Source organism: Elephantulus edwardii, unplaced genomic scaffold, assembly GCF_000299155.1.
Source record: "Elephantulus edwardii isolate Elephantulus edwardi_28Jun2011 unplaced genomic scaffold, EleEdw1.0 scaffold00243, whole genome shotgun sequence".
Classification (NCBI taxonomy): domain Eukaryota; kingdom Metazoa; phylum Chordata; class Mammalia; order Macroscelidea; family Macroscelididae; genus Elephantulus; species Elephantulus edwardii.
This window is the reverse complement of record NW_006399993.1, coordinates 913,532-924,861: the sequence shown is the minus strand read 5'-3', so window position 1 is coordinate 924,861 and position 11,330 is coordinate 913,532. Positions and strand designations below refer to the sequence as shown.

Genomic DNA, 11,330 nt, shown 5'->3' with positions numbered 1-11,330 from the left:
TTTCAAGACATACTTGTTTTTCCTTTTGGCAGTCATTCTGCATCACAACTCAAAAACATTGATTTTTCTTCTGTCGACCTTTTTCACTGTACAACTTTCATATGCACAAGAGTGATTGAATCAGGGATATCAGTCTTCCAACTGACATCATTGTTCTTCACACTTTGAAGAGTTCCCTGGCACCAGACTTTCGCAATGCAATACTTTTTTTTTTCTCCCCTCCCCATTTCCTAGTTGGTGGATCTAAGCAAGATGAAAGTATTGACAATTTTTCTTCTCCATCTATAATGATGTTGCCTATTTGTCAGTGGTGAAGATTTTTATTTTCCTGATGTTAAGATATAACCTATATAAGCGGCAACATGGCAGCGCCCGGAGCAGGAGACCCTCTAAATGCGAAGAGTGGAAAGGGCCCAGTGGCTCAGCGCATCGACCCAACTCGGGAAAAATTGACTCCCGCGCAGCTACAATTCATGCACCAGGTGTGTCTCACCCAGTGGCAGAAGACGCTGCCACAGCGGCGGACCCGGAACATCGTGACAGGCCTGGGTATCGGGGCCCTAGTGCTTGCTATTTATGGCTACACCTTCTACTCAGTGTCACAGGAATGTTTCCTATATGAACTAGAGGACGAGGCCAAAGCTGCCAGAGCCAGAGCCATGGCAAGGGCATCGAGCTCCTGAACTACATGGACCCTCGGCATTGCCAGCCTCCTGGAGCCCCTTCACATGGTGATTGATGCACTACAGTCCTGTAGAAAGTGAAGCCTGCTCACTGTTTTGTTGACCGTATCTGGTACCATGTTCCAGCCAAGGAATCTAGAGACTTAGGCATTCCGCCACAGTAAAAGGAACTTTGCAAAAAAAAAAAAAAAAGATATAACCTATATTGAAAGCTGTAGTCTTTGATCCTCTGCAGCAAGCACTTCAAGTCCTCCTCACTTTCAGCAAGCAAAGTTGTGTCATCTGCATAATACAGGTTGTTGAGTTTTTGTCCAATATTGATGCCACATTCTTCTAGAGGTTAATTTTTTATTCAGAGCATTAGGTCGGGCCATGAGTCATCCACATTACTATTTCTAGTATTGGAACTTGGCTTATTAACCTTTGGGTTAACAGCACAACTCTCTACAGAGTAAGTCACCAAAGCTCAATCCCCCCCTTTTTTGTGGTTTAGCACATAATATAGCTGGCTTCTAACTGAAGAGTTGGCAGTTAGAATCCACTAGCCTCTCTATGGGAAAAGGTGGTCTGACTTTTCCTAAAGATTTACAGACTCTTGAAACCTTTGATGGGAGGAGGATCTGTGACAAAGTATCCACTCAAGCATAGTGGGTAATGCTCTGGTTTGGAGCTGTCATTACACTGATGCTTGAAATAACTTAGTTTCACCTGTACTGTTTTCTTTTGGAAATGTTTTAATAGTCACGGGTTTTGTCAAATGTTCTGGCATTTTAGCTACCATATTCCGATACTGTGGTAATTAGGGAGCTCTAGTGGCTCCTTCTTGGCAGTCCAGGGTACATTCAATACTTTTCTCCAGACCACAGCTCAAAGGCATCAATTCTCCTTCTATCTTCCCTAGTCATTGTCCAACTCTCTGATGCATAACAAGTGATTGCAAAGACCATGGTGTGTGTCAGGTGCACCTTATTCTCTAGAGAGACATCGTTGCTCTTGAGTACTTTAGAGAGGTCCCTAACAGCAGACTTTCCCATCACAATACTTTTTTTATTTCCTGGCTGCTGGTGCCAAGAGTGCTGAGCGTGGAGCCAAGCAAACTGAAACTGTGAACAGTCTCAATCTCTTCACCATCCATCCTGATGCTACCAGTGGTGAGAATCTTTGTCTTCTTGACATTGAGCCTCAGTCCATACTGAAGGCTGCAGTCCTTGACCCTCTGCAGCAAGTGCATGAGGTCCTCCTCAGTTTTGGAAAGCAGGGTTGTGTCATCTGCATAACGCAGATTGTTAATAGATCTTCCACCAATCCTGATGCCACACTTCTCCTCACAGAGCCCGGATTCTCAGATAATCTGCTCTGCATACAGTTTGAAAAGGTATGGAGATAGGACACATCCCTGGCGTACACTCTTCCCAATTTTGAACCATGCGGTCTTGCTCTGTTCTAACAACTGCCTCTTGGTCCAAGTATAGGTTTCACATTAGCACGATTAAATGTTCTGGGATTCCCATTCTTCTCAGAGTCAGCCACACTTTGTTATGACCCACACAGTCAAACTCCTGGAGTAAAGTATTGAATGTACCCTGGACTGCCAAGAAAACAGATTGATCCTGGAGAGGGTTAAACCAGGCTACTCCTTGGAGGCAAGGATTCTGGGGCTTCGTCTGACATACTTTGGACATGTTGTAAGGAGAGACAAGTCTTTGGAGAGAGACATCACTCTTGGTAAGGTGGAGGGACAGCGCAGGAGGGGAAGACCCTCTATGAGGTGGATTGATTCAGTGACCAGGGTAATTGGGATGGGTGTGTCAGAGGCCATTCGATTGGCACAGGATAGAGCGGGGTTTAGGGCTGTTGTACATAGGGGTCGCTATGAGTGGCAAATGACTCAATGGCACATAACAACAACAACAACAGTGGCTCCTTGTCTTTGAATTAGAATTGACCCATAGTTGACTCTATAGTGGGTTTTCAGAAGCTGTTAATCACATTGAAAAAAAAAAATCATTGCTCCTCAATAATTCCGAGAGGTCCCTAACTACAGACTTTCTCAGTCCAATACATCTCCACTCAGCCAATATGGTGGCTTTTTGTTGCTGAGTATCAAGGAGTTAGAATCGACTCATAGTGACTATCCAGTGGGGATTCAGAGGCAGTAAAATTCACATGAGAATAGTGTTCATCTTTCTCCCGTGGAGCAGCTGGTAGATTAGAACTCCGTGCATTAATACTGGTGCCTCAAGCCACCAGATATTTTTCCAGAGAAAGCTGAGCAAACTTTTCCTGTGTTACCTACTGCCTCTGAAAACTCTTGGGCGGGTCAGCTATGGGTCGGTTTCGACTTGTTTATACACAATTGTGGTATTTAGTATTTGTGAGCTGTATCAATGATGTTTTTAGAATGAAGAAGTAATGAAATGAGAAGATGAAAAAACTTTGAAAGACTTCTGTTCAGTTACTGATATGGTTGTAAACAATGTTATTCAATGCAGAGATTTAATAGAAAAATTTCAAGAAACATCACATTTAGGCAATTTACAACCATAATTACCTATTGTTATTATTCTTATTATTCTTAAAAGGTGTACTACTAAACATTACCAAGGATTCTGAGTGGTCAGGTACAGAGGAGGATGGGGGTCTGGAGGGGGTGTGGGGGGGGTACACTGGGTGACACCAACTCCACTACGCACCTGCCAGCACCTCAAACCGGAGGCGGTGGGGAAGGTAAACAGGTGGATATAGGAGTGGGCAGAGCCCTGGGCCGAAAGATTTCCTTAACCACCTCCCCTTTTCCCTCTTGTCCTACCGGGTGGCGAGCGGCGTCTCCGGAACCCTCGGGTCAGCCTCTGAGTTCCGGTCGGAATTACTCGGCAGCGCACGCCAACATGGTTGCTGTGGTCCTGAGAGCTGTCCGGGAGTTGCTGAAGCGTGCGGACTTCACGACGGCCCCGCGGAGGCACCGACATAAGAAGAAATGGGTAAGTCCTGACTTAGGACCCAGGAAGGACATTCCCGCTCATTTCGGCTCTTTGTTTTCGCTCCTCTAGAAAGTTTTATAGGCTTTCTTCTTCCCGCCCTCTCAGTTAATGTCTTTCAGTTTGCTTCTACTCGTGGGACGCCTAGGATCTCTTTCCCCTACTCCTCGGTGTCTCTAGGCTCTTCCTTCCCACTTTTAAAGGTATAGTCTCTGTCAGCCCTTTTATTTTATCATGTATTCGGTTCTCATTCCCGGTACAGCTCTAGCCTTCTGGCTCCGCCCCTCTTTGTTACGTCATCACTCAATTCTTTCCCTTATGTCACTGCCCCTTGTTCTGTAGTTGGAGGTTATCCTCTCCCAGGCTCCCACTACCCTTTCCACCTCCCTCTTCCTTTCTCCCTTCCTCCCTCCCTCCCTCCCCTACTTACCCACACAATTTCTTTCAACCCTTTCCCCATGAGTTCGTCTCCTCCTTTACCTCGGGAACTTCAAGGCCAGCCATCTTCACTCCTGGCAAAATGTCTTAGCGACCCTCTTTTCCTCTCTCCTGAGTCATCAGCGTCCTCTGGGAGAAGATTCAGTCCTGCCTTCACCCTCAAGTTGCCTCTGGCTCACAGGAAAGGTTACAGTGACCACCCTTCCCGTTCTCCCAGGCCTTCCCCAAAACCAGTCAAAAGGCGCAGCGACTCGCCTCACCCCCTGTGCTCTCCCCCTTTCTCCTGTGTTCCTTTTTCTAGACTCGCTTGTTGCTCTGAAATTCCTTTTGTAGGCTGCCCACCTCCCTCCTCTCCCCCGCCATGTTCCTCTTCACCCGTACCATCACCTTCCCTGAGTCCAGGAAGATGTACTTTTGAAGCCAGCTCTCCCCTACTCTTTGGAAGGCCCAACTCCTTGGCTTCATCCCCTCAGGTCCCTTGTCTTAACCCATATGCAGCTCACCGTTTGTGGGATGCTTATTGTGGAACCCTTAACCCTTGGATTAAGCCCTTCTCTTATTGTGATGGATACCTTTCAGCCCTGGGAGGCATCCCGGTGACTTCCCCCCTCCTCACTCCTCAGTGCCCAGAAACTGGCACATTGAGCTCCCCTGCCCTCGTTCCCAGGCTCCCAGAAACTAATCCATTGTGCCCTCCTTCCATCCCTCCTATGTCTCAGCAAACTAGCACATTGACCTGCCCTTCCCTCAGTAATGAGGCCCCAGAAACTGAATCTATGATTTCAACTCCTGTTTATCAGTCTTCAGAAGCTGATCCATTGAGCTCCCCTCCTCTCATTTACAAGCTCCTAGAAACTGATCCATTGATCTCCCCTTCCCTCCTTCGTAGGCCTTGGCAAACTGGCCCATTGACCTCCCCTTCCCTCAGTAATGGGGTCTCAGAAATGGAATCTATAACTCCTGTTGCTCATCAGCCTCCAGAAACTGGCCCATTGACCTCCACTCCCATCACTCATAGGCCCCTGGAAACTAAAGTCATGATTTCACCTCTAGCTTATGAGTACCAAGAAACTGAACCCACAAATTCATCTCCCCTCATTCATGAGCCTCTTCGAATGGATCCCATGATTTCACCTCCCCTTAATCATGGGCCCCAGGAACCTTCCTCCATAATGCCACCTCTTCTTTCTCTGGGACCTGGCCTCATAATTTCATCTCCCTTTTCTCGCCCATTCATGGAAAGGCTTTTGGAAACTAAGCCCATGGTTTTCTCTAACTGGTCTTCAAAGAAAAATTATGATCATCCTCCTCTTTTCCCAGTAGCTCCCCCACCTACTGGCTCTCTCAAGTCTCCAGACTATCATGAACCCAGACCACAGCTGGATTTACCTCTTGAGAAAAATTATGGAGGCTTCTCAGTTAATTCTCCAGTTGGCATCTCTGCCTCTCCCACTCTTCCTCAGGAGGACTCCTACCACTACTCTCATCTTTCCCCAGAGGTCAATATATCTGCCCCTGGGATCCCATTAGGTGCCATTCACGTACCTCCTAGAGGTTCTTATTCTCCTTGGCCACCCCAGGCTCACACCTCTAAAAAGACTTGCCTTGAATCCAGGCTTTCTGGGGAGAATGCTGATAATCCTTACCTCTTGTTATCTCCGGACACAATGATTTCTGGTCCTCCTTGTTCTCCAGAAGCCCGTCGTCTTCTCTTGGCCTTGCAGCCCCAGAACCAGTTTGTACCTCCATCTCAGCCACTCCCCTGCAAAAACTATAATGACCCCCCTCTGCCCATATCAGTTTCCACCCAGGTGAAGTCCCCTGAGTTGTCAGAATTAAGGCAGTCATTTCCTCCTCAGATTATCAGTCCTCCTATGACTAGTACCTTTCCTTCATCTCCTTCCTCCTCCTCTGATTTTCCCAGTACTAGTAGGAAGCCATCCAAAACAGATTCATCAAATTGCTCTCCCAAAGAAATTCCTCTAGGGACTTCTTTATCGAATATGGTTCCTCGGAGTTCCCTTCCCCTTCAGTTTCCTTGTGCTCCTGCCTCACTCAGTAATTATGTCCAGAGCATCCCATGTGGACCCCCATGTGGATCTCCTGTTCCACCATGCCCCCTTCCCAGCCCTCTGGAATCCCTCAGTCACTCCACAAACACCGACGGCACTCCCAAGGGTCTTAGTTCATGTCCTCGCCAATCTATGGTAGCCCCTTGTGCTACCCACATCTATTCATTTATCCCTGTAAGAACACGTTTGAACCCCCAAAGCTTACCCACTGCCTCCCGAGCCCGTCCTGATATCCCCTGTGGCCTCCATGTCTACTCTGTGGCCCCTCGAGGATCCCCAAAAGAGCCACCCACCCGAGTCCCCTATAGCTGCCCTTTGCCTCCAACCAGCAATTGCACCTGTGACCCTAATAATGGCTGTAGAAGCCACGTTAATCACTATCATAGCAAGAGCCCTAATCGGAGCAGAAGTCGGAGCAGGAGCAAGAGTCCCATGCGTAGTAAAAGTCCAGGCAGGAACAAGTATTTCCAGCACAGTTCATATGAGGACTCAGTAGAGAGTTCCTGCTTTAGCAGTGTAGACCAGAACAGGAATCCTCACCATAGCAGAAATCGGCACCGGAGCAAGAGTCCTGACCAGAAAATACATCAAGATGAAATTGGAAACTCTCAACATAGCAGAAGTCAGAGACGGAGCAAGAATCTCAATCAGATTGAAAGTCACCGTAAGACTACCCATCAGAGCAATAGTCAGGGTCAGAGCAAGAGTTTTTACCCTTGGAAGAAGTGAAGGCCAGAGCAAAAAATTCTAACAAGACTAAAAATTCAGACCAAAGCAGAAGTAATAAAATAGTAATGAGACTGCCTGCTATAGTAAGAATCTCAACCATGAGCATCCAAGACCTTATTATAAACTCACCTGAGGCCTGAGTGATACTCCTCTCTGTTGCCCCTGTAACAGTCTTCCCCGTTTCACCTTAAACCATGACGTCCTGTGATCTCTCCTCATCCCACTTTTTTGAGATTTGAAAATTCTTCCAAAATCACCCTTGACACTATGGTTTTGAATATTATGATATTATTTATTGCATGACCCTAGGTAAGTGTCTTCATTTATCAAAGGTGGATGGTTGTGGGACTTTTTATTTTGATTTTTTAATAACTGAGATAACTGTTGTGATGTTCACATAAAGTAACAGATATATATAAAATGATTTTAGAAAATAGTGTGACTGTTGAGAAAATCTTTTGCTTTTGAGCCTCATGCTTACCTAGGACCTTCATAGTTTCTTTCAATTTAGTGCAGCCTCTTCTCAAGATTCTTTTCTTGAACTTCCATTTTCTAAGCTTCTCTTACTATTTTTAAGTGTGTCTATACTTTTTTAGTGACCCCCAGATACTATTATGAGAGCTATAGCTCTCTTCCTTGAAATGGGAAGGCTAGTTCTCCATTACATTACTCTCTTGTTCTCCATTAGACAAAAGCAAAAGTGAATGATAACTATGTTTGCCCCAGAGCTCTGAGGTGTTGATAATCAGGCTTATACCCTCTAGGGTACAAGCAAGATTGAAAAGACCACAAAAGAACTATGAGATAGCATCTAACCCTGGCAATAATAGCAAAATTCAACAGAGCAACAAACAACAAATGCCGGCAAGGTTGTGGAGAGATTGGAACTCTTATTCACTGCTGATGGGAGTGTAAAATGGTGCAACCACTATAGAAAGTAGTCTGGTGCTTTCTTAAAAAGTTGGCAATAGAAATACTGTTTGACTCAGCAGTTCCACTACTAGGAATATATATGTGTACACCCATGTTTATTATTGTGTTATTCACATTACCAAAGAAATGGAAGCAACATAAATGCCCATCAATAAACAAATTGACAGAAAAGCTATAGTGCATTCACACAATGGAATATTATCCAGCATTGAAAAACAACTCATAAAATGTTACACAGCATGGAGGATCCTGGAGAACATTATGCTGAGTGAATTATCTCTGTCACAAAAGGACAAATACTGCATAACAGTTGTTGTAAAATAGGACAGACATGAGAGTGTTGGGGAGGGAATGGGAAAAGAGTGGATAGATAATGAACACTACATTAGATCAGGTGAGAGGAAGAACCGTCTGAAAGGAGTGTATGATTAGGCATTATATGTATGAGAACAATCTGGAACAAGGGGTGCATTGCCGGTAGTCTGGGGAAGAGGGTGGGGAGATGAGGAATGAAATGTGCAACAATGAAAAAAAAGATTGAAAAGATTAATAAACCTATTCTTTCCTTTTTAGGCTACCACGGAACCCAAGTTTCTTGCAACACAATTGGCCTTGCAGAATTTTGACATGACCTATAGAATACAGTTTGGGAATCTTTGGCCATCAATTCGTATCAGTCTCCTTTCAGAGCAGAAGTATGGTGCACTTGTCAATAACTTTGCTGCTTGGGATCATGTTATTACTGAGCTGGCACAGCTGAATGCTAAAGACTTTGTGAATGAAGCCTTCTCCCACTGGAAATTGGAGTCAAGCAATGGACAACTTGGAACACAAGCCCTAGCGCCAGCCTCCTGGGCCTATAGTCCAAACCTTCGATGCTTTACTTTCACCAAAGGAGATGTCACCCGCTTTCCTCGTGCCAGGTAGGGAGGATCAAGAGCCAAGAGTGGTGGTAGTGCCTGCTAAAAGTAGGCTTTAAGATACCAAGACACACACCTGTCCTCTGTAATTAAGATCATAATACTCTATTACTAATATTTACTGAGGGAGTTCTGGTGGCCTAGTGGTGAGAAGCTAGCTGTTCTGCAATCTTAAAGGTATGTGGTTCAAATCCACAAACTGAGCCATGGGAAATGGATAAGCAATCTCCTTCCATGCTCTTTCTTTACTGCTTCTGAAAACCCACTGGATGGTCAGCTATGAGTCAGTTCTGATTTGACAGCACACAGCAACAGCAGCAATATTTACTGAGTGCTTATGTGACTGCTCATTTTTCAAAGTGCTTAGCATGCATTATTTCCTGTTTTTCTAAGCTTCTGTTTTCCCTTTTTCTCCCCCTTGTGATTTAAGTGAAATTTTACAGAGAATATTAGTATTTAGTTATTTGTATACATTTTGTTTCATGACATCAGTTACAATGCCTATAATTTAATAGTAGTGTTCTTGTTCTCGTGATTCTCATTTTCTTTAATCTTTCTATCCTGTTCCTTCCTGCCTTCTTTGCTTTATGCCTTGAAAAATACTGCCCTGCTGGTCTTGCATGATTGAAGGACCGAGTATCTCCTCAGTGTTGTTGTACAGTTTATAGCTCTGACTATTGTTTGGGTGAAAATTGAGCCACAGGAGTGAGTTTTATTCCTTGTTTTAAGGGTGATGTGACCCCATGGACTGTGGTTCCACCAGTCTCTATTTGACCAGTAAGCCTAACTACTTTTATATTTTTGAGTTTCATCTTCTGTGATCCTTTTAGAGTGCAGTGATAGCCAAGCAGTATCTTCTGGTCTCAGGTTCATGGATTCTGAGGTGCATGATCCCCTTCAACAACTCTATGAGCCATGTGAAGAAATTGAGTTGCAGAGAACTTGGTGTAGTAGATTCAGGTCCCTCCAATAATGATGAAGCAGTGGTATTTAGACCCAGATAATTTGAGCTCCATTATGGCATTTGAAACCGAAATGGCACAAGATTCAGTGTCACAACAAACCCAGATTACCTCATTACGCCAAATTTGCCAGAATGCTGTATGACTTAGAAGAATGTTCCTCCAAAATATAGTGACAGTGGATTAAAATATCATCCCTCTGGCCCAACTTTGAAATATAAGGGCCCCCAGGAGGTCTTGTTGACTCTATAAACAAGAGACTTAAATAAAAACAACTGAACAGTCCACACAGATCCTCAACCAAAACAAGAGCACCATCTTACAGACTCCAGCCACTTCATCCAACTCCAAAATGGAAACAAGGGCTTTGGTGTTGTGTGTTGTTATTAAGTGCCATCTAGTACAAACCCTATAAACAAAAGAACTATTGTCCTTCTTCTAAGTTCATAGAGTTTCCACAGGCATTCTTAGAAAGTAGATACCACTCCTGCTTCCAAGTCTGTCTTCATCAGTGAGTTCTACCAAACATTGTCAACCATATGTAACCATTATGGTACACCATTCCCTATCATAGAATCCAAAGTAACCTCACTACAGAGAAAGGACATAACAGTGCTGTACCACTTAGGAGAATGTTCATTTCAAATACAAATGAAAACTAGGCCTGAGGAACATTCTTCTAAGTTGTAGAGCACTCCTCTGTCAATTTGCTGCACTGAGGTAATCTGGGTTTGCTATTAGGCTGAACCTTGTACCATTAGTGGTCAACTGCCATAATGACTGCCTTTGGTGGACAGTGGTGGAGTTTCCAGTTTAATACAGATTTGGAAGCAGTAGTGGCATCTACTTCTAAACCACATGCCTCTGAAAACTCTATGAACTTGGAGAAATGATGATAATTATAGAAAGAGTTCAGGCCTTTTGTTCATAGGTCACTATCTCGACTAGATGGCAATAAACAACAACAAACAAACAAATATAGCTCAGAACTTGCTCATTGAACTTACTTTGCTCTTCAACCTCCTCTAGAAAACATTCACCCCTTAAATGTGCAGTCACTGTACACTGTTAAATTAAAATGTATATTATTCATGATTGACTTTCAATTTTGCCCCCATAGCTACTCCTCAAAGTGGGTAGAATGAGTAACGTCATGGTACTAAAAAGGAAGTGGGCTTGCCTAGAGTACAGAGGTAGTAACAAATACTAAACTGTTGTTTTTGAGTGGATTCTATCACATCGTGACCCCAGATGTAGAACTGGCTTGTAGGGTTTTCTTGACTATAATCTTTATATATATTTATATATATTTTCTATTTTTGTTTGACTATAATCTTTTGGAGGCAAGGATTCTGGGGCTTCGTCTGACATACTTTGTACATGTTGTAAGGAGGGACCGGTCCTTGGAAAAAGACATCATGCTTGGGAGGGTGGAAGGAAAGCACAGGAGGGGAAGACCCTGTATGAGGTGGATTGATTCAGTGACTGGGGTAATCGGGATGGGTGTGTCAGAGGCAGTGTGACTGGCATAGGACAGAGCAGAGTTTAGGGCTGTTGTACATAGGGTCACTATGAGTCACAAGCAACTCAACAGCACATAACAACAACAGCAACA

The 11,330-nt window shown here is 44.3% G+C and overlaps 2 protein-coding genes across 2 annotated transcripts in view; both read left to right on the top strand.

Annotated features, from left to right (window-relative positions):
• The first annotated feature begins 362 nt into the window (after positions 1-362).
• LOC102860872 (cytochrome c oxidase assembly protein 3 homolog, mitochondrial-like) lies at positions 363-683 on the top strand. The gene has a single exon (XM_006899016.1). It carries the CDS (start codon positions 363-365, stop codon positions 681-683), a length of 321 nt encoding a protein of 106 aa, XP_006899078.1.
• A 2,888-nt stretch (positions 684-3,571) lies between these two features.
• NSUN4 (NOP2/Sun domain family, member 4) overlaps positions 3,572-11,330 on the top strand; it is a 69,464-nt gene continuing 61,705 nt past the window's right edge. The window contains exons 1-2 of the mRNA XM_006899015.1: positions 3,572-3,664; positions 8,407-8,756. Of these exons, the coding sequence (XP_006899077.1) occupies positions 3,572-3,664; positions 8,407-8,756 (443 nt within the window). The remainder of the gene's footprint in view (positions 3,665-8,406; positions 8,757-11,330) is intronic.

What these genes read in the sequence shown, in the direction of transcription:
- LOC102860872 (XM_006899016.1), top strand. Translation starts at nt 363, where the DNA reads ATGGCAGCGCCCGGAGCAGGAGACCCTCTAAATGCGAAGAGTGGAAAG.